A 22644-nucleotide genomic window follows, 5' to 3' on the forward strand; every position below is an offset into this window, starting at 1 on the left:
CATTCACATTTGCATTTCAATAGTTGTCTAAGTGATTCTCCACATTTCGTTTCATGGATTTAAAAATGACTTAATTTTTAAAATGTAGCACTGTAAAAAAAAAATTCTAAAATCTGATTTAGATTCAGGGATGTAGAATATAGAAGGTTGTTAGGAAGTAAGGCTGAGAGAGAACGGAAGGACCCTTGCACTCCTGAGACTCCAGGTCTGGGTCACAATCTAGGCCAACGCCAGGACTGTGCCCACAGCTGTGGGAAGGTAAATTGGAGACTTAAAATCCCTATAACTGTTATGAAACTGGTCCAGCCTGCTGAGGTGCAAGACAAGCACCTTGGTGGAAGATGGTCTGGTTTCTGTATATTCTTGGTAACGGAGGAAGGGAATGTATGCCAGACACAGCCAGGAAGGAGTGCCATGGTAGCTGTCACTCCTCTGTAGGTAACATGTGGTGGCTGCTGGGGACAACTGTGAACATGGACCTTCCTTCCCTCCCCCATCCACCCTAAGGTCAAGCTCTCTGTGACCCCAGGGCCTGCAGAAATGACCACCACAAAAAGAAGCTTCAAGAACAGGGAAAAGGAGAGTGAAAGAAAAAAAAACAGCCAACCAGTTCTACCAGCCATAAAAATGTTTAACATTGAAAGTCACCTGAGAAACAGTCTCTGCTGCCACCCTCTCCCTACAATCCACATGATCACAGCCCTCCCAGGTCAGATTGCTAGCCGAGCCCTACAGACAGTGGAGCCAGTGGGGCAGGCTCAGACTAGGAGTCTCTCGATTGACTGCTGGACGGACTGAATCTGGGGCTTCAGCTGGGAGCCTTCCTTGATGGTGACGGAGCAGGCAATGACAGGGCGGGAGACACCACAAGCCCGCCCCAGTGCCTGCTTGGAACGCACAAACACGTAGGGGACGTTCTTGTCCTCACACAACAGTGGGAGGTGGAGGATGATCTCCAGGGGCTCTGCATCGGCAGCCATCACGATGAACTCGGAAATACCTCTGTTGAGGGTCTTAGTGGCTGAGGAAGAAAAGGGAAGAAGCATGAGAAGGACGAAGCCCCTCCAAGCAGTGAGGAGGATGAGCTGGCTGGACCAAGCCCCTTCCAATCACGGGGGCTCCCTGTTTCAAGTGCAGCCTTCCTACTTACTGGGATAAAGGGGCTGCTTGGTCCAGCTGGGTTTCTGAATCCCAGGTCCACAAACTTGAATGAGGAAAAGAAAGACACTTTCATTTTCACTAACCTCTCTCCATGAAGTCTAGCATTTTCTCCAGATGTTTAAAAACACTATTCTGAGAAGGACTGGCCCATCAGCTTCATCAGGTCCCCAAAAGGGCCCGCGATACAAAAAAGGGGAAGGCCCCAATGAGGTCATTTTATAGAAAAAGGAAGGGCCAATGACCCAGAGACTTGGCTATGGAAGCCAGAGCTGAATGGGGGGCCAGCAACTGAGGCCCAATCTCTGCCTCCCATCACCAGCAGGCTGACTTAACCTCTCTGGGCCTTCGTTGCATCATCTATAAAAAATGGGAGGCTTGGACCCGCTCTATGACCCTCTGATATGGGAGAGGTCACACAGAATAGTCAAAGGAAGAGCCAAGCTGGGCTCTGAACCCTGAACTTCAGACCTCTTCCCTCTCTTAAGGACTAAATTAGGAAATGGGTGAGAAATGCCCTACCCAATCACTCACTCCTTCAGGCCTACGAGAAGCACTCCAAGACTTGTCAGCGGAATCAGAAACAACACTGGAGTAATTAGTTCGCCCCTACCATACCCTAAAGTTCCTGAAGGCCTGTCCCCTGATGGGCAGAGCTCTGGGTGTCAACCCACTCCTCAGAACAGGAGCTTCTTGAGGGCAGGGGCGGCCTTGCTTTGCATCCCCAGAGCTCTGCCCAGATGCTCATTCCTTCATCGTGCTTTCCCTCACCTCCAGTCTCAGCCCGATCCCTCCCCTGCCCCACCCCCACCAAGCAGGAAGGCCAGTGGCATATGCCAGCCAGCTCCTCACCTTCATTGGCGCCCTTTCGGAGCTGCTTGTAGTTACAGGATTGCTGTACCAGGTCCAGAAGCTTTTTGGTGAGCTGGGCATCAGCCAACGGGTAAGCTTTTGGGTTTACTTCAGCCTCAGTCTAGGAAAGGGGAGGAGAATTGGGGGTCAAGGCTTCATTAGCAGCAATTTACAGTTCAAGGGCCAGGGAAGCATCTAGTGAGGAAGCAAGGTAGGACCTTCTGGGTATACCCTGTGCCCAGGTGATTCCCTCCCCCTGCCCATCAGGGTTCCTGATGGTATAATCAGAGCAGCTGGCATTTCTAGAGGGCTTTTAGGTTGGCAAAGCATTCTCCTCCTGCCATGCCAGCTCTGGTCCCTGGAGGACAGTCTCTCAGCTCCCTTATGGCACCTCCTCCAAGAAGCCCAGCCTGATTGGCCAGGTGCTAAGCACATCTACTGTGTTGACTTTGTGTTTCCAATAGGTAAAGAGCTAGCCCCTTTGGTGCAGGGACCAATTCCCTCTTCCATTCCAGTCCCCAGCCTAGGACAAGGATGCTACTAATCAGTGGGAGAAGTGCTTACTCAGCAATTGGAATCAACAGCATTTCCCAAACGCCACTTGGGAAGGCAGAGAGCTAAGACCTTCTCCAAGACTATTCCCCACCCCCTAGGGGGAGACAGGCCCCAGTGGGGCAGTCTGAAGAACAGCACAACAGAATGAAGCAAATCCTGAATGCCCAAGGGTCAAAGGGTGCCCTGTCCTGGTGGGGAAAGCCCTAGACTCTGGAAGAGGATGGAGCTCAGTGCCAGCTCTCCATCCAGCTGGAGCAGCCTAAGTCCCAAAGAATCATCATTCATGGGTGACAGCATTGAATGCTTCACCCAGAATACCACCAGCTGTAGGGGCCAAGATCTGGGATCAGAATGCCTTTCCACCTTCTCTCAAGAGTGACTAACTCCTGCTTCCTGGGGCCCAAGGAGGCCCTCAAACCTTAGTCCAGAACCTTCCTTAATAAGGACCCCCAATCGACAAGAAAGCAAAGACAAAACCTTAAACTGCCATCCTTGAGAAGACGTGGTTTACAGATGAGGAAACTGAGGCTGGGGGGATGAGGGAAGCCAGGGCTGTGACCCAATTCCTCCTAGATTTGGGAGTCAGAAATGCCCTTGGCAATGATCTAGTCCAACACCTTCGTTCTGTCTAGGAAAGTCATCAAGCGTGCTCAGCTTCAGAGCCATGCTGTCCATTCCAGGACCCCTTCTCCAGCCCTTTGGACCAGTTCCACTTTCCCCTCCCAGTCGGCCTCCTCCCTGCTCCCACAGCTTGGCCAGTCAGGGGTCCAGGCAGCTCCAACAGCTCCTCTCCTTCCATCGCTCCGGGATGTGCCCCGTAGGGCACAGGTTCCCTCCCTGCTCGGACATCCTCAGGGGCTCCCTACTGCTCCTGCCCCGGCTGACCCTCGGAGCCCGCCACAACCCTCCGGGTCCTCAGCCTCCTAGGCACCGGCTCCGGACAGGGAGGGTGCCCTGGGCAAACCACGGAGGCTCTCCACGCAAGGACAAGCGTCCGCCCGTGGGCGCTGACCTGCCCAGGGCTCCACGAGCCTCGGCCGCGTTCAGGCTCCTCGCACGATGGATCCGCGGGGGTCCCCGGTCCTGCCACGTGCCTCCCTCGGGCCCAGGGCTGCCCCCCAGGGCCGCCAGGGACGCCGGGCTCTCGGCTGCTCGTGGCGGACCAGCGGGGCCGCACTACTTATTTACTATCACTTCCGGACTCGGACCGTGGTGCCCCACGCCCGGGCCCTCTCCTTTCACCCCGCCGCTGCCTACGGACCTCAAGCCGACACTGCGGGGGGCGGCCGCCTCCGGCCACGCTTCGCCACGTGCTCGGGGTAAACTGAGACCACTGGAAGCCGCCTCCTCCGCCCCGGCCGGCTCTTCCCGCCTCGCTCCCACGTGGACTCGCCGAGGCTCGGCCTCTGCTCCCCAGGGCCGCCACCGCGCCCCGACTCCACGAGGCGTCTCCTCCGGGCGGGCGCGGCGGAGAGCGGAGCACGGAACGCAGAGTCTCCACTCTCACAGCCTCCGCCCCACCCCCACAAGGCCGGGAGCCCGGCAGAGGATACAATGTTTCCACTTCCCCAGCCTCGAGCTCGCAGCCGCCCCGCCTCCGACAGCGGCCGCCGGAAAGGCTTCCACTTCCAGGGCTCCGCCCGGGCCCCGCAGCGCCTCCCGCGCCCCCCAGCCCCTCGGGCCCGGATCACTCACCATCCTGGCGATCCTGCAGTCGGAAGAGCGCTGGGATCGCGGGAGCAGGACGAGTCCTCTCGGCCCGAAAGCTTCACGGAGGATGCCTGGAGTGGAAAAGGCCCCGCTGGGGGCCGGGGGAGGAGGCTGCTGGGAAAGGGGGCGGAGCCACGCCCGGAACCCTTGGGCCCGCCCCTCCCTCCGCCCCTCCCTCCGCCCCTGCCGCCGGACGTCTCCGTGCGCTGCCTGGGGACTCGGCTCCTTAACCTTGGGAGAAATCTCCGGGTCGTGGTACTACGGGTGCGTCTCTCGGCGGTGCGATCGCTCCAGCCTGGAGCCGGCGCTCTGGGCCTCGGGGCGGCACCTGCTTTCCGCAGAGACCCCCGGGCTGCAGGATCAAAGTCGGAAAGGATCGTCGAGGTCCCTAGGCCAGGGGGTCTTAACCGGGGGCCGGGAACACGCACACACACCGCACACACACGCAGACACACGCACACACACACACATACGCAGACGCACACACGCACACACACACCACACACATCACACACACTGCACACATCACACACACCCCACACACATCACCCCCCCACACACACACATACGCAGACACACACATACGCAGACACACACATACGCAGACGCACACACACACCACACACATCACACACACCCCACACACATCACCCCCCCCCCACACACACACACCACACACACACATACGCAGGCACACACGCACACACACCCCACACACATCACACACATCACACACACCCCACACACATCACACACCACACACACATCACACACACCACACACACCACACATACATCACACACGCACACACCCACCACACACATCACACACACCCCACACACACATCACACACCACACACACATCACCCCCCACACACACACACACCACACACACACATACGCAGGCACACACGCACACACACCCCACACACATCACACACATCACACACACCCCACACACATCACACACCACACACACACACACATCACACACCACACATACATCACACACGCACACACCCACCACACACATCACACACACCCCACACACATCACCCCCCACACACACACACACCACACACACACATACGCAGGCACACACGCACACACACACCACACACATCACACACATCACACACCACACACACACACACATCACACCCCACACACACATCACACACCACACATCACACACACCACACACACACACTTTAACAACTTTCCATGCAGCAGCAGCCTCCTTGCGGTTCCTTTAACAAGACCCCCATTTCCCCCCTCCATGCTTTTCCACTCGCTGTCCCCAGTGCCTCAGCAGTATTTCCCTGCTTCCAAGTCTGGGCTTCCAGGCTTCCCCATGCCTTCAGGTCAGCTAAATTTCACCTCCTGCAAGGTTTGCTCGACTCCCCTTAAAGGTCATGCCTCCCTCTGGGGATGAAGTCCGATTTAACCAGTGGGAATCTTGTTTGGGTACGTGTTCCAATAGTCTTAGTGTGGCTTTAAATTGTAATCGTTTTACTGCCCTTAAGATTTTGGCCCCCCCCACACACACAGTTGCTGACACATTCCCCCCACCGTTTACCCTTTAGACTGTAAGACCCTTGAGGGCAGGGGTCACAATTATTTGTCCTTTTGTATATCTCCATGCATAACCCCCAGTCCCTGACACTGTATATTTTATAGTAGACACTATAAAAATGCTTCTTGACTTGAATATAATTATTTTCCTTCCTTATTTTAAGTATTTTATTGTATGCACGTAAGAACATGATTCTGAGAGTGGTTCATAGGTTTCACCAGAATGCCTAAGGAGTTCTGTCTTTGCAGTCATGTCTGACTCTTCCTGACCCCGTTGGGGGTTTCTTGGCACAGATACTGGAGTGATTTGCCACTTCCTTCTCCAGCTCATTTTACAGAGGAGGAAACAGAGGCGTTTGAGATGATCTGCCCAGGGTCACACAGCTAGGAAGTGTCTGAGTCTTCCTGACTCCAGGCTTGGTGCTCTATCCCCTGGGCCACTCAGCTGTCCCTAACTTTCAAGAAGGCCACGACACAGAAAAGGCTAAGAACTCCTGAAGGAGTCAGACTCCCTCAGTGTACAGATAGGGAAGCCAAGGCTCAGAGAGGTGGAGGGGAGGGACTGCCTAGGATTTCACAGACTAATAATAGCAGAACCAAAAGAACACCATAAATGGCAGCTCCACCTGGTGACTCTAAATGGAGAATGTGGCCTGTTTTATCAGAATGGACACTAGCTACTGGAGCCAAACTCTTAAGTCTTTGTCACAAGAGAGAGTTCAGTTTCAAGGAACACTCAGAGGGGAGGCCAGGGTTAGATACTGAAATGACTAACTTTAAAAACCAAAGGCATCACTAAACCCCTTTAGGTTTTGTTTTTTAAAAAGAAAACTGGTGGAGGTTTGAGACAGATGCTTCCTCACCAGCCACCATAGCTGCCCTCCTGCCCCACTGGGTTCTGAGACTTTGCCACTTCTAGTGGCTTCTCTTGAGGCTGTTTTTCAGCTCCTTCAGCCTTTGCCCCAAAGCCTGGCCCAGGGCCCTCTGCAACCAGCAAGCTCTCAATGAATACCAGTGGAATAGAATGGAACCCTGCCTACCTAAAAGTTGTGTGACCTTGGACAGATCACCTGGCCTCTCCAGGCCTCAGTTTTCTCCTCTGTAAAAAGGGAGTTGAAAGCGATGTCTTTTTCTCTGCATACCCAGAATCTAGCACCTAGTATAGATGTCCTTTGTGCACCAGGCAAATGCCTGGAATCTCCAGCGTTTTGGCACTTAGTTTTGTCACTTAGTACTTAATAAATGCTCACTGACTGATTGGTTCATTCATTCATAGGGTCTTAGATTTAGAGTTTGAACTGAAGACATCAATCCATCAAGTATCTGCCAGGCAGCACAGGGCCAAGTGCTGGGATACAAGTGGCCAGGCATTTCTTATGCAGATGACTCTGACTGAGCTTCCTTTGGTGATGCAGAAAGAGCCCACTGGCTCATGAGTTTTGGAGAAGAAAGCCAGTCCTTCTCAGAGAATCATGCGAGACCCATCCTCTTTGGGATGAATCACAGACACATGGGGAAAGAAAGGCAGACTTGCACGTATTTTCAAACTTTTTCAACTGATAATCATTTCAGATCATTTGGCCCCATAAGGGCCAAAGCCTGAACTAATCAAATAGACGTGCTTTGCTTTGCTCTAAAAATGCCCTTTCCTGCGTCAGCAACTTTAGGACCAGATAAGGCTGACAAGGAGCATTCTTCCTGTTTGTGACCATTAAGGACAGGATGCCAGCAACCAGAATAGCAAGGCTTCTATTATCTTGGTATCCAAGGGAAACACATATCCTGGGATTGTAATTGACACTACTTTGTCAATTGTCAATTTGTATTTATGACTTATTCAACTAAGAAACTTCCTTTCTCATGGTATGGTTACATGTATGGAGACCATACATCCAAGGGACATAGACATCTTGAGATTGCGATTGTTCTTAAGGCTGGTCATTCGTTTATCAGTCAGTCAGAATTCACATTCTGGCTCCTCATACATACATGTTCGCTAGCTTTGGCTAGCTTTAAGGGAATAAACAATATGAATTTATATGCCACCTAGTCTGTTTGCCTCCTTTAACCAAACTTTCAAGTTGACACAATATACCATCAGTTGTGGTAATAATTTTTCCTCTAAAAATACTATTTGTTATGTGGCATGGCTCTGTGGGAGAGATCTGTCGGATAACTATGATGATGTGAGAAGACACCAGTAAACACTTAGAAAAAACAAAAGAAAGAAAGAAAGAAAAAAGACTTTGGAAGTGAAAGACACTTGGGGAAGCTGGTTTCTCAGCATGCCCCTTGCCCTAGTGAGAGGCCTTCAGGGAGTTCTAGCCTCAGAGAGATCAGGGCCTTTGTCCTGGCAGAGCCAGACCTCATCTCACTCATCTCACTCCCATCTAAAGAGCTCATTCCCTCGTGCATTTTCTGTTATATTCGAAGCTATGTAACTTCTCTGATTTACACTTGCGATGGTCTTTTGGGTAACACCATGTGGTAGGGAGGCAAGGAAGCTAAGGACATGCTAGTCCAAGGAAATGACTTTTTTGTTCTGAACCTAAAAACTGTGCCCCTTGACCAGCAGAGTTTAGAGGGGCAAATTGATAAGGTTCTTCTGGTCCAATGCCCTCTCAGAGCCTGCAGAACAGTGGCCAGCTTCAGAGCCCTTCTGCTCCCCTCAGGGCAGGAGTCCTAGTCTGCCTTGGAGAGCAGTGGGCAAGATCCCAGACATTCAACTCCTTCCACAAGCAACATCTCCAAAGCCTAGGAGCCATATACATCTTGCCCAGGCAACAAAAAGCACAGACCAAATAAATCTGTTGTTGGCTCATCTTTCAGTCATGTCTGACTCTTCCTGACCCCACTGGGATTTTCTTGGCAGAGATACTAGAGTGGTTTGCCGTCTCCTTCTCCAGCTCATTTTACAGGTAAGGAAACTGAGACAAACAGGGTGAAGTGACTTGCCCAGGGCCACCCAGCTAGGAAGGGTCTGAGGTCAGACGAGTCAAGTCAAGTCAAGTCTTCCTGACTCCAGGCCTAGTGCTCTATCCACTACCTCATCCAGCTGCCCAGACCAAATAAAAACAAGGTTATAACAATACTAGCAAACACTCCCATAGCACTTACTCTATGCCAAACATTGTCTCATTTGATTCTCACAACAACCCTGTGAGGCAGGTGGTATTATTATTCCCATTTTACAGATAAGAAAACTTAGGCACACAGTGGTTACAGAGACAAGCTAGTGACTTGCCCAGAATCCCACAGCTAGTAAGAATCTGCAGTGCAATTTCTTGGGTCTATAGCTTGTGCTGGATCCCCTGCTCCACCACCCTAATAGCCAGGAAAAGGACCTTTCTTTGGCCAATGCCTGGTGTTCAGAGAACAAAGAAAAGCAGATTTCTAAACACAGTGGCTGTGTGGGCCTGAGCTGTGGAAAGCATCAGTCTACCAGAAGCATCTATTAAGTGGCCTTTGCTCTGGCTGCCTCCTAGGGGACAGCAAAATACCCAGAGAACCAAGGGAGTATTATCCCTATTGTAGATCACAGGAATTTAAGCTCCTGGGGCATTAAGTGGGCTTTCCCTTCCCTCCCCCATCCAAGGGTCACATGCAGGAATTCTGCACAAGGCAGTGTTCATTGAATTTAGAGGTAGAAGGGACCCTAGAACTTGGAAAGTCAGAGTCAGGACTTTAGAACATGGACCAACAGAGTCAGGAGCAACTTCAGGACAGAGCATGATAGCAGGGGGGCCTTGAATGGTGGATTAGGGATGGGAGGAACCTTCCAGGCTAGAATGGCGGGAGGGACCTAAGATTTAGGATGTCAGAGCTGCAAGAGAGTTTAGAACACAGGAAGAAAGAATGTAGACTACTGAAGCTGAGAGTGACGTGTCAGACTTCAGAACAGCTAAGAGTGACTGTCAGAACTGGGAAGGCCTCAGCAAGAGACTTTGGGGCAGTCGGCTTCAGGGCCCTCATTTTACCAGAGGGGAAAGCTCAGCTTCCTAAGGTAATGACTCCAGGTGCTCAAGGGCAGCAGAGAATGGATTTGGGCCTTCATTTTTTGCCTCTGAGTTTAGGGCTTTTCTGGTACATTTCAGGGCCTTTCCTAATGGACTGGGCCTCCAAATGCCCCAGTGTGGTGCCTGAGTTGTCCCACTGCTCTTGGGCCATCAGCAATATTTGAAAATGGGTTCCTCAGAAGAATTCTTTGCCCTCATTTGGAAAAAAGTCTCCAGGCAGGCCCCACTGAGGCCCCACCAGACAACCAGTCAGGGGCTGAGGCGGGCAGCCCCTTTGTGAGGTAGCCTCAGTAACCTGGGCTTCTATGAGGCAGTGATGACCCCATGTGAAGCCTGAGCACCCAGGAGCAAGCTGTTAACACCTCCTTTCTGCCCCTTCCTCTGCCACACCATCGCCCACCTTGGCTCAGGCCCTGGCCCTTGAGAGTGCCCAATGTTGCTGCCGCTATTGGGCATCTGTGCACTGTTTGGACGCTTTTGGGGCAAGTCGTGGGAGCCTGTACAGGGCCTCCTGACGGATGGCTGTGGTTGCGGAGACCCCCGCTGCTGCGGCAACCTCTTCATCCTTTGCCTCTTCCTGTTCTGGCAAATTCGGCAGAGGTTCAGGGGCCCCAAGAACCCGGCCACCAAGAAGAAGGGCCCCGAGGTGAGGAACTGAGAGAACCTGTGAACTTGGACCAGGGAAAAGATGACATATTTACTTCATCATAGTTAATTTTCTTTGCAATCCTCAGCATCTTCTTTGATGCAGAGAATGGGTCTGCAGGCTCCTGACTTAAAGAGAAGCCTCTAGAGGAGGAAGCTGGTCAGCAGGCACTTACTCTAGGGGCCCAGGCAAGAAGAGTCCAGCCTTGGGAGCCACAGGGCCCAGCTGGTAGCCTTGGTCCTTCTCTATCTAATGAAAAGTCTCCAAATACCTTTACAGATCCTGATCTCCTCTCCCCACACAGTATGCCTACAGGTCACTTTGTTTTTCTGGGTCTCAGTTTCTTCTTCTCTAAAATGGGGAGGAGGTTGGACGAGATCGTCTCTTTGGTACATTCCAGGTCTAGATTTGGGATCCAACTATGTGAGCTGGAGGAAGTCACTTAGCATCTCTGGCCTCATTTTCCTCACATAAAAATGAGGAATTAGCCTGGAATGGTTCCAGAAGTTCCTACCAAACTGGGGGGCCAAGGTCCTTGTTCCTTGATAGGCCTTACATTCCTGAGATGCAGAATGATGGGGATGGACCTGATGATGTCTGAAGTCCCTTGCAACTCAAGGTCCTGTGGTCTCATGAAATGTTTACTCATCTGTGTCTTTTTCTTGGCAAAGCACTGGAGTCATTTGCCATTTCCTTCTTCAGTGTTTCCATTTTAGAGATGAGATAGGCATTAAGTGATTTGCCCAGGGCCACACAGCTAGTAGTGTCTGAGGTCAGATCTGAATTCGGGTCTTCCTGACTCTAGACCTGGTATTCTATCCACTCTGCCACTCAATTGCCCCTTCTTGTTCCTTTAACATCGCATTAAAGAAGGCTGATGATTAATGAGTCATTGAGATCTTTGATATGGTCTGAACTCCTCTGGCTCTCATCATTCCCTTGACTCCTTTAAATACCCCCTTATGAAAGACTGGTTGATGGTTGTTATTTACCACTGGTTCATGCCTATCTGACCTATTATTCCCTGATAATTTAGTCTTGAAAAGAAGGCTGGCAGCTAGACAGAGCACATCACATGCAGGTTTAGTTCTCTAGAAGGAAGGCCAGTGGACTCTCCAGAGAGCATGTGGGTCAGGGAACGTTGGTTACAATCAGGGGAAGGACAATCAGGCCTTTGTCCAGGATGCCAACATCAGGGAGTGGGCTTCTCTCCTATTGTGGTCACTGTCCTTTCATCACATGGTGCTGCCTCCAAAGGCCCTGTCCCTCCTCAGAGTCCTGCGTATAAGCACTTCTACCTCTCTGCCTTTCCTTCCACCCCTTTATCTTCTAGGAGGGTGCTGGAGTTTTGAGAATCAAAGGTCTTTGGGTCCTCTAAGGACAGGCCATCCTCTTTCCTAGTGGGAATGCAAACTACTGGACAGGCTATAGCCAGGGTGGGGAACCTGTAGCCTTCAGGCTACATGAGGCCCTCTAGATCTTCAAGTGTAGCCCTTTGACTAAATCCAAACTTCACAGAACAAATCGGCTTAAGAAAAGGATTTGTTCTGTAAAACTTAGACTCAGTCAAAAGGCAGTACCCAAGGGTTAAAAAAAGTAGATTTCCAGGGGAGTGCTGAGTAATTTTTTTTAAAAGGGGGCAGTAGGCCAAATAAGTTTGGGAACCTCTGGGCTACAGTGATCAGAGGAGGTGTTTGGAAAAGATGGAAAATACTGTGAGACAGAGAAAAGAGCAAAGAAAATGGGAAGTAAATCCTAACAATTAGCATTGTCCCAAAGTAGAATATGCAGGTAGCTAGGGGACAACGTAGGGCACAAAGTAACAGGCCTGGAGTCAGGAAGACCCAAGTTCAAAACTGACCTTTAACACTTACTAGGTATGTGACTCTTGGCAAGTCACTTCACTTCTGCCAGCCTCAGTTTCCTCATCTGTAAAATGAGGATGGTAGCAGCACCTACCTCATGAGTCTATTCATACTTCAAGTAGGGGCTGTACCAGATGACCTCTGTGGTGCAGTTATATAGTCATTCTCTAAAGCCTTTCTTCTCTAGCTTAAAGATCCTCACTCCCTCCAAACAATCCTCTGGTTGAACTTTACTCAAGATGCCCTATTCCATTACTTGACACTGATTACTTAAAAAAGTTATCTTGCTTAAGAAAACATTATCATTATTTTAACCTGTCAACTTTATGTTGCATATAACATAAAAATTGTCCAACGCTTCACCTATAGGTACTGAGGCCAATCCTACTTAGGGACAAGCAGGAACATTTTAATAACTGATTTACGATGTGCTCAGCAAAGACCCACAGTGGGCCCTGAGCAGCCCACTGCTGCTTATATAGATTTTAGTTACCTAGGTAGGGTGATCACAGCAGAGTTGTACAGAGGGTAAAAGATGAAGGTAAAGATTTATATATCAAAGAACAGAGAGGAAAAGAGAAAGACTTACATCAGGTAAACTTATAAACTGGTCAGTAAACACCAGGGATAAAGCTGAAATTTGCAGACTAACCATTAACATCAGTGCTACCATTTGTTACTTGACATGCTTAAGTGAATGAAGGTAGTAAAGCTGAGTCAGAAATTCTCTCATCAGTAACCCATTAGTTAATCAATGGAGCTAAAGTTTGGCGTCTCAGCTAAATTCTTCAGGCTCCAGCTACTGATGGGACTTGCTGTCTCAAACAAATTGTGGCAACAGAGCCAAACTAGAAAAATTCTCTGATGACAGCAGGGAAGTAGCTTCACTTTTTTTCTGGGCCTCAACTTCCTCATTTGCATAAAGAAGGAGTTGGACTCCAAAGTCTCCTTTTAAGCAAGATCTGCAATTCCAGATCATGTTTAGTTTGCTTAACTGTTTTTCATTATGACCAGAAGCAATCAAGGTTGTGGGGAAGAGGGGAGGATTCTTAGGAAGTGAGTTAGGAAACAATAGTATAAATATTATTTTTATATTTTGTTAAAAAGGCATTGATGAAGTAAAAAAAAAAAAAAAGGAAAAGGTGCTGCTAACCAGTCCCAAGTGTATGTCTCATAAACTGAGTATGTGGAGTCAAAGGTCTTTAAGCTTCCTCATTACCCTTTAAAAATAATTATTTTTCCCCAAGTACATGAAAAAATAAATTTTGAAATACTTTTTTTTGATTTTCAAATTCTTTCCCCCTACCACTCTTTAGAAGGCAAACAATTTGATAAAGGTTATATACAGTGTAGTCATGCAAAGAATATTTCCATATTAGTCATGTTGTGAAAGAAAGCATAGACCAAAAAAATAATTCCCAAAAGAAAATAAAGAAAAAGTCTGCTTCAATCTGCATTCAGACTCCATCAGTTCTTTCTCTGGAGGTGGATAGCATTTTTCGTCATAAGTCCTTCAAAACTGTCTTGGATCATTGTATTGCTGAGAATTGCTAAGTCATTCACAGTTGGGTATGTTGCCATTACTGTATATAGTGTTCTGGTTCTGATCATTTCACTTTGAATCAGTTCATGTAAATCTTTCCAGGTTTTTCTGAGAGCATCATGCTCATCATTTCTTATAGCAAAATAGTATTCCATCACAATAATAAACCACAACTTATTCAGTCATTCCCCAATTTATAGCATCCTCTCAATCTCCAATTCTTTGTCATGATAAAAAGAGCTGCTATCAATATTTGTGTACATATAGATCCTTTTCCCTTTTTTAAAAAAATGTTTTTGGATACAGATTTAGCAGTGGTATTGTTAGTCAAAGGGTATGGATGCGCATTTTTGTAGCCTTTTGGGCATAGTTCCAAATTGCTCTCCAGAATGGTTGGATCAGCTCACAGCTCCACAACAATGAATTAATGTTCCAACTCTCCCACATCTTCAACATTTTGTCATTTTCCTTCTTTTCTGTCAAATTAGCCAATTGAATAGCTGTTGAGTGGTACCTCAGAATTGTTTTAATTTTTATTTCTCTAATCAATAGTGATTTAGAGCATTTTTTATATGACTATAGATAGCTTTGATTTCTTCATCTGAAAACTCCCCATTCTTTGACCCTTTATCAACTGGAGAAAGACTTATAGTCTTATAAGTCTGACTCAGTTCTCTATATATTTGAGAAATGAGGCCTTTATCAGAGAAATTTACTGTAGAAATTTTTTTAGTTATGATTAATAACTCTGTATTTCTCTGTATCCAATCCCCACCCAGGTACCCTTTTCTCTCTCCCTTTCTACCCTGTCCATCCTCAAAAGCGTTTTGCTTTTAACTAAAGCCTCCCCCAATCTACTCTCCCTTCTATCAACCCGCTCTCTTAACCTCGTCCTCTCTATAGGGTAAGATAGATTTCTATATCCAACTGAGTATGTGTGTTATTGTCTCTTTGAGTCATTTCCAATGAGAGTAAGGTTCAAGCACTCTTCCCCCAGGTCCTCCATCTTCCCCTCCACTGTACAAGCTCTTTTGCTCCTCTTTTACATGAGATAATTTTCCATTCTACTTCTGCCTTCCCCCTTCTCCCAGTATATTCCTCTTTTTCACCCCTTAATTTTTTTAGATATCATCCCATCATTTTCAACTCACACCCATGTCCTCTGTCCATGTATACTCTTTCTCTCTAATAATGATAAAGCTCTTAGGACTTGGAAGTATCATCTTCCCATCTTGGAATGTAAATAGTTAAACCTTATTGAATCCCTTATGATTTCTCTTTCCTGTTTACCATGCTTTATTGCACTTCAGTCTTGTATTTCAAAACCAAATGTTCTATTCAGCTCTGGTCTTTTCATCAGGAATTCTTGAAACTCCTTTATCTCATTGAATATCCATTTTTCCCCCTGAAGGATAATACTCAGTTTTGCTGGATAGACGATTCTTGGTTGTAATCCTAGCTCTTTTGCTCTCCAGAATTCCAAGCCCTCTTATCCTTTAATGTAGAAACTGCTAAATTTTGTGTTATGCTGACTGTGGCTCCATGATCTCTGACTTCTTTCTGGCTGCTTGCAATATTTTCTCCTTGACTTGGGATCTCTGGAATTTGGTCACAATATTCCTTGAAGTTTTTATTTGGTGATATATTTTAGGAGGTAATTAGTAGATTTTTTCCATTTCTATTTTACTCTCTGGTTCTAGAATATCAGGGCAGTTTTCCTTGATAATTTCTTGAAAGATAATGTTTAGACTTTTTTTTTTTTAAATCATGGCTTTCAGGCCGTCCAATAATTCTTAAATTATCTCTTTTGTATCTATTTTCCAAGTCAGTTCTTTTTCCAATGGGATTCTATTTTTTTAGTCTTTTGATTTTCTTTGTTTCTTGATGTCTCTTGGAGTCATTAGCTTCCACTTGCCCAATTCTAATTTTTAAGGAATTATTTTCTTTAGTATTTTTTTAACCAAGTTGTTGATTCTTTTTTTCCTGATTTTCTTGCATCACTCTCATTTCTTTTCCCAATTTTTCCTATACCTCTGTTATTTGATTTTTAAAATCCTTTCTGAGTGCTTCCAGGAATTCTTTTGGGGCTTGTGTCCAATTCACATTTTTCTTTGAGGCTTTGGATGTAGCAGTTTTGACTTTGTCTTCTTCTGAGTTATGTTTTTGATCTTTCCTGACACCATAGTAACTTTCTATGGCATTTTTTGCTGCTGCTGTTTGCCCATTGTTCCAGCCAATTTCTTGACTTTGAACTTTATGCTAAAGTTGGGTTCTGCTCCTTGGGTGGGTGGGGGCACTGTCTCATTAAGGTTTTTCATGTGGCTGTTTTCAGAGCTAGTTTTGGGAATTGTAAGTTTTCAGTTCTTCTAAGGTGGTATGATTTAACGAGAGGTGTGTTTACTACTGTCTTGGCCTCTACTCTGATCTGTGAGAGACCACAATCATTCTTTTCCACCCTGCAACTGTGACCAGTGTCCCTACCCCTTTGGTTACAAGCTCTGATGTGTCAGAGTTCTCACCCCAGGGCTGTGACCCAGGACTGCAACCTGGATCCAAGTATAGGCAATGCAACAGAGTCCTGCATCCAATGCCAGTAAAGTGTCCCCTTTAATCTCCTTCTGATCAGTTGTATAACCCCCTTCCTGTCGATAGGCTGAGAGCTACAGAAGCTACTGATTCAGTTGCCCCCAAGGCTTGCTATGGAGGGAGCAGGGGCCTAGAGCTTTGCTGCTGTATTGACAGGCATTATCTGTGCTGCGCTCCTCTCTCACCTAGTAGGATGATAGACCTTTCTGCTGACCTTTTAAATTGTTTTGGTCTGGAAAATTGTTTCACCCCATCCTTTTGAGGCTGGTTCTGCTCCAGAATTCATTTGGAGGCATTATTTTAAAGTTATTTGAAAGGGAATTTTGTAGAGCTCAGGCAAGTCTCTGCCTTTTCTCCTAAATTACCTTTAACCTGGATCGCTGTAATAGGCCTCTCTGGGCTCCTTTAGTCCATCCTCAGCTGCCATAGTGATTGTCTTAAGGCAAACATCTGCCCATGTCACTTGCCCTTCTCAATAAATTCCACTGGTTCCCTATTACCTCTAGGTTCAGTTGGTCAACAAACATTTATTAAATGTTCCAGTCCTCTTCTAGGCACTGGAGACCTCTGCTTAGCATTTAAACCTCTCAAAATCTAGAACCCAGTCTATGTTTCTGGGCCTATAGCACTCCACCCAACTTTGAGCATTCTGTGCTTTAGCCCAATGGGCTTTCTTGCGAGTCCTCACATTGGGCATTCCATTTCCCAGCAAGACAACTTTGCACAGTCTTGTCCTCCATACCTGAAATGTCCCTCCCGTCTCACCTCCATCTCTTAGAATCCTGAGCTTCCTTCAAAGCTCAGTTAAAGCATCACCTTATCCCTGAGGCCTTTCCCACTCTCTGTGGTTGCTAATATTTCATCTGCCAGATTATTTCATGTTGACATTGTACACACTTACATGTATCCATGTCTCCCACCACAGAAGGTAAGCTCCTGGAAGGCAGGGACTATTTTTGTCTTTGGATCCTCAGTGCCTAGTGCAGGGCTACCTGGCATATAGAAAGTCATTACTAAAAGCTTGTTCATGGATTCTTCCCTGCCCAACCATGTCACCAAGTCCAAAGATACTGAGAACCCACTAGAGGTAGGGTCCCATGGTGGGGTGGGGAGTGAAAGGGGCTAGAACATGAAAATAATGGAGACTTGGTGCTAGAAAGGATGAATGTGTGTGCTACGGAAGGATTTCCTCATCTGGAAAATGGGGATTATATTTATCTGCACCACAGGGTTGTGAGAAAAGTGCTTTGCAAACTATGGAAATGGGACTTCTCACAGACTAGAGCAGACAAAGAGTGGAGAAGATCTGCAGTCAAGAAAGGTAGTAATAAGACCCAGCAGGGATTGTGGAAACAGAGGAGGGCTGACTGACATGCACTGTTACAGAGATAAATCAGAGAGACAGTAGGATTGAGAGCTAGCAGTCTTCAGGGATCTTTTAGCTGACTTTTATAGTTGAGGAAACAGGTTTAGAGCGGGGAGAGGCTTCTCCGAGGTCACACAGCTAGTGTGTGGGAAAGTCGGGCTCCTAGAGGGTTCTGCTAGATGTTAGGTTCTGTGGGAGGTTAGGACATGGGGAAGAGGCCATGACAAACCCACTCTGGTCCTGATGCTATCTTCCTTCTCTGTCCCATAGGTGTCACTGCTGAAGTGGGCAGTGCCTCCCTGGTACCGCTTAGCCATCCCTGTGCCATCTCCTGGGCTCTCCATCTGTCCCTGCACCCAAAAGCGCCTGGAAATTCATGTCCAGAAGTTAGTCCACCGGCAAAAGTGGGGACCACCCCAGAAGCTCCGGGAATCCTGGGCCCAGTTCCTGCTCTCCCAGCTGTCTGGACACACAGGCCTTGAGAAATCTGGCGAGCCCGGTATCTGCTCCCCACTCTTTCCGAGCACCTGTAGGTGTCTGGAGGAGCACCATAAGGAGCTCCATGTCCTGGGGGGCTGGCAGTTTGCTTGGGGGCTCTGCAATATCCAGGCTCATCTTCTCTGCAAGGTCCCCCAGTCCCAAGTGCTGGAGGGGCCGGGCTGGATGGAGCAGGCCCTAGAGAGAATGCCTGTCATCCTCCCAGCACCTCTCCCGGTCCTGAAGGAAATCTCGCTTTCTGATTCCCCATCAGCTCCTGAGACGACGCCTTGTCACTCTCTGCTGCCTGGAGAAGGACCCCGCATGCTTGTAGATCAGCTTGTGGAAGAGCCAGAGGCACAGGAACCAGAGAGAGACCACCAACAGCTGGCCAGGGATGAAGACACACTGACGACCCAGGCCTTGGGAGTGGAAGAGGGGCTGCTTGCCGGTGATGATGTCTCAGAGGTTGGTTCTCAAACCAATTGCTTGGGAGGGGAAAGTCCCACCTACAAAGACTCCAGCTTTCCATGGGGTCCAGCTTTGGAAGACACTGCCTCACAAGCCTCAGAACAGGAACTGGAGGCTACTGAGGGGTCCTCTGACACCACTCCTCTGACACAGCCACTAGTCCGAATATGGGAGGGTCTCCAGTCCCCTGGAAGAAAGGAAAGTCTTCAAGACATCCATGAGGACTTCCCTGGAAGGGGGAATGGGGCAGGAGGTGGCACTGGTCTCGTGTCAGGTCAGCATCAACACCAGTGTGGTCAAGCTGGGGGCACTGCCCTGGAGCTCAGTCACCACGATACACCTCTCCCAGGGTGGAGTCAAGAAAGTCAGACTCTGAATCCTCTTCCCCTTTTAGCTATACCCCTAGAAGACAGTGACTGTGCTGCACTACCCTCAGATACTGATTCCAAGGAGATTACTTCGACTCACGTCATGCCCCCAAAGCAGCCAACCCTAAAGAAGAGCTCCCGGCTCCTTCTGGAATCTCTCATGAGACGTAAAATCGCGCACCTGAAGTGGGGTCTCCCCCGGAGGATCCAGGAGTCCGAGTGGCTGTTTCAGCTGATGGGGCCCTCCTCACCTTCTGATGCTGGCATGCAGTGTTCCAGCACAGAAGAGGAGGAGACCAAGAAGGAAGAGTCAAGGATACAAGAAAGTAAGCCTACCCTGGGAGAGACGGCCACCCAAAGCAGCTGCATGGCAGGGGGACACCCCGCCTGCCGAGGTTTGAACCTCCCAAAGGCTGCCAATGGCACCGCTGACCCTGTGCTACAGCCAGTTATCCAATTCAAGGAAAGACTCAAATGCCAAGAGAAAGAAGCCCAGGAGCTGCCTGTGCCACCCAGAAAGAAGAAAGGGAAAAATGACCCAGGCTGTCCAGACACGAGGGGCCTCTCCATCAGCCTTGATGGAGCTAAGGGGCCCAAACAGTCCCCAAACCTCTGGGAGCTGCAAGATCTCTGCGATGAGGCTCTGTCTCGGGCCATGCTGCCAGTCACTGTAGACTGTGCCTATGGAGGTACCCCTGGGGAGCAGATAGGATTCAGCACCAGAGATTCCCCATCTGCCAAGGCCAGGAAGTGGAAGGATAGTCAGGAGGCTGCAGAGGAGGCATTTCCTAGAAACAGGGGGAGCAGCTCGGAGCCAATGCCGGGCCCTTCTAACTCAGACCATGAAGTCTTTGAGAAACTAGGGAGCCCAGGTGCTGGGGCCGGCATGATGCCTTGGCCCCAAGATCCCTGCAAAAAGGAGCTGAACCCAAAGGTCTTCCAAGACAGCCAGGCTCTGCCCTGGGCAATGGTGTGTCACTGGTCAATGCCTTCAGCCTCTCAACTGCAGAACATAAGTGATTCTGGTGGGGACACCCCACAGAGCCACAGCTCAGAAGCTCACCTCTTGCCAGAACAAAGAAAAAGGATTTTTTGGTCTCAGGGAGGCAAGATGCCTGAGCCAGGGGCTTCCTCCAATTCCCCAGGCAGGACCAAAGGACCTTTACGAGCTGTAGCTCTGAGACTGGGGACAGCCTTTATGAACAAGATGCTCTGGTCCCCAAGGCAAGCCAGCTCAGCAACTTCTGTCTCTAACCACAAGCAATGCCAGGAGGATCCTGACTTAAGTGGGATTGGGAGCTCAGAAATATCCCAAGCTGGTCTCCCTGGGAGATCTTGGGACACAGAAGAGGCCAAAGGGTCTGACCACAGAGGATTCACCAGGGGCTACGCTTCTGTGGACTTGGAAAGAGACTCTCTATCTTCAGATGGATCCTTTTGTGATAATGGGACAGGGGAATCATCAGCACAGACCACTCAGAGTGAACAAATACCTACCAAATCCAGCTGGGTGAAGCGACTGAGAGGTCTTCTAACCCGGCTCAACTTCAACAAATAGGCCCTAAATTCAGACCTTGCACCAGAGAATGCCTGCTGTTCCCTGCTCTTGACAAAGCCTCTAGTAAAAGTTGCTTTTTCAGGCTTTTCTGACTTGTGGGTTTTTCCTCCAGACTCGAGGGGCCTTAGGGGTTCATAGACTTAGAACCAGAAAGGCTCTCAGAGGTCATCTGAGCCAAGGCCCTCATTTTACAGATAGGGAAATTACCTACTCCCCTTCCCTGAGAAGCCAAGCAACATACTCAAGGCCACAAAAACTAGGCTTCAAATCCAGGTCTCCTGATTCTAAACCCTCTACTGCTTCTCTGATGAGATCCCATGTTATTGAGAACAGCATACTTAACTGTAGGAGTCAGGAAAGAAGATTGATAAGCTGATATTTGGAGGAGGGTGGGGACACAGAGCTGGGGAGACTTACCTTTTAGAAGAAGAAAATGAGTAGGGAGTTGGTGGGAGGTGGGTGTCTTGAACCATGTGATAAAAGAAGGCACAATTGAGTGGGGGCCGAATAGCTACAGGGAGAGATGTCAGCTCAATATAAAGAATGCTTCTGAATCAGTGCCATCAAACGGGATGGGAAGCACCCCAGACACATGAACTGGAGTTTCTATTAGCATGTGACCCTAGCATTCCTGAAAAGACCTCCTGGCCCTTTGAATTGGACTCAAACTATAGCAGTGAGAGGAGACATACAGATTTACAAATGCCTCACAGAATAGAGGGGCCCCCTAAGCAAGGAGAAGCTCCTTGCTCCAAATTCACAGGATGCCACCAGTCATTAGAATAGAAGTTCTTAACTGGGGACCATGAACTTGTTTTTATAAATAGTTGGCAATTATTTTCATGAAACTGGTTTCCTTTCTAATCTGATATAAAATTTTATTTTATTAAATTAAAAACATGAATCTGAGGACTCCAAAGACTTCTCCAGACTGCCAGGACCCTCAAAAAAAAAAAAAAAAGACCAAGAGGTCTCCAGGTGGTGGTGTGGCTAGAGGGCCAGGCCTCTGACACTTACTAGCTGTGTGACCCTGGACAAGTCACTCACCTCTGCTCCCCTACCTTTCCTCATCTGTGAAATAGAAGGGGCAATAACAGCACCTACCTCCCTGGGGGGGGGGGGGGCAGCGAGATAATTTAATGCACGTGCTTGGTAAACTTTAAAGGGCTAGGTGAGGGACGGGCAGGACTCTTCTAGTCTGTGAAACAGGGCTCTTCCTGCGGTGCTCCCACGAGTGACCGTGAGGACAGGAGGCGGTAAAGGTTCCTATTTCCACAGCGCTCAAACGTAAACGGGGCACTGTCTCCCCCGATCACCGACGGTTTGGTGAGGAGCGGTAAAGGCAAATGTTTAACCACCGGCTCTCCGAAGAAAAGGACTCAAAAGGCACTTTTAGGTTTAATTTCCATCACTGTCTCACTTACACAGTAAATCGAAACTCTGTTCGTGGCATCTGCTGGCCCTTACACGGCCTTCCCCGGCTCCTTCCGTCTCGATCCCCAGCACCCCCCTCCATCCTGCGGCCGGGGCGCCCCCCATGACCGCGCCGTGGCCACCTCCAGCTCTCCGCCTGCCATGCCCGCTGCCCGCCATGGGGCCACGTGCTGCCTCTGGTGCCTGGCACTGACTGGCATCCGAAGAAAACTGTGCTCTCGGGCCAGAAGGCGGCCGCCTCCCCGGAAGCGCTGCGGGTGCCTTCCAAGCCTGACACGCCGATCCGAGGCCCTCGGGGGTTCTGCAACACCGCGGGCGCTTATGAACGTTCGAGGACATTCTGCAGACCCGCGCACGTGGCTCGCCAGCCCAGCATCCACGTGACCCCGACGCTACGGTCCGCGCAGGCGCACTTAGCAGAGCCTCGGCTTGGCCCGCTCCCGGGTGCGCGTGCGTGAGCATGC

The 22644-nt window shown here is 49.0% G+C and overlaps 2 protein-coding genes across 4 annotated transcripts; one reads left to right on the forward strand and one right to left on the reverse strand.

Moving 5' to 3' along the window:
- Positions 1-613: 613 nt before the first annotated feature.
- On the reverse strand, positions 614-4505 carry SNU13 (small nuclear ribonucleoprotein 13). Its single transcript, XM_072656284.1, has 3 exons — positions 4261-4505; positions 2011-2131; positions 614-1021 (listed from the first exon to the last, which is right to left on the reverse strand). The coding sequence occupies exons 1-3, from the start codon at positions 4261-4263 to the stop codon at positions 759-761; spliced, it is 387 nt and encodes a 128-aa protein (XP_072512385.1). The 5' UTR covers positions 4264-4505; the 3' UTR covers positions 614-758.
- Positions 4506-10107: 5602 nt separating this feature from the next.
- Positions 10108-20830, forward strand: LOC140534802 (uncharacterized). Of its 3 annotated transcripts, none has more exons than XM_072656286.1 (3): positions 10179-10512; positions 18143-18401; positions 18624-20830. In XM_072656286.1, the coding sequence occupies exons 1-3, from the start codon at positions 10300-10302 to the stop codon at positions 20744-20746; spliced, it is 2595 nt and encodes an 864-aa protein (XP_072512387.1). In that variant the 5' UTR covers positions 10179-10299; the 3' UTR covers positions 20747-20830. The 3 variants fall into 3 exon arrangements, with proteins under 3 accessions (XP_072512386.1, XP_072512387.1, XP_072512388.1); XM_072656287.1 differs by having other exon boundaries at positions 18143-18371; XM_072656285.1 differs by having other exon boundaries at positions 10108-10512; positions 18143-20830.
- The last annotated feature ends 1814 nt before the right edge of the window (positions 20831-22644 follow it).

Source organism: Notamacropus eugenii, chromosome 3 (assembly GCF_028372415.1).
Source record: "Notamacropus eugenii isolate mMacEug1 chromosome 3, mMacEug1.pri_v2, whole genome shotgun sequence".
In the NCBI taxonomy this organism is placed as follows: domain Eukaryota; kingdom Metazoa; phylum Chordata; class Mammalia; order Diprotodontia; family Macropodidae; genus Notamacropus; species Notamacropus eugenii.

Bases quoted from the DNA above. Each gene is read 5' to 3' on its own strand.
- SNU13 (XM_072656284.1), bottom strand. The intron at 1,022-2,010 runs GTGAGGAGCTGG...TTTCTTCCTCAG, and splicing joins CCGAAAGGGCGCCAATGAAG to CCACTAAGACCCTCAACAGA.
- LOC140534802 (XM_072656285.1), top strand. From the start codon at position 10,300: ATGTTGCTGCCGCTATTGGGCATCTGTGCACTGTTTGGACGCTTTTGG. The intron at 10,513-18,142 runs GTGAGGAACTGA...TCTGTCCCATAG, and splicing joins CCAAGAAGAAGGGCCCCGAG to GTGTCACTGCTGAAGTGGGC.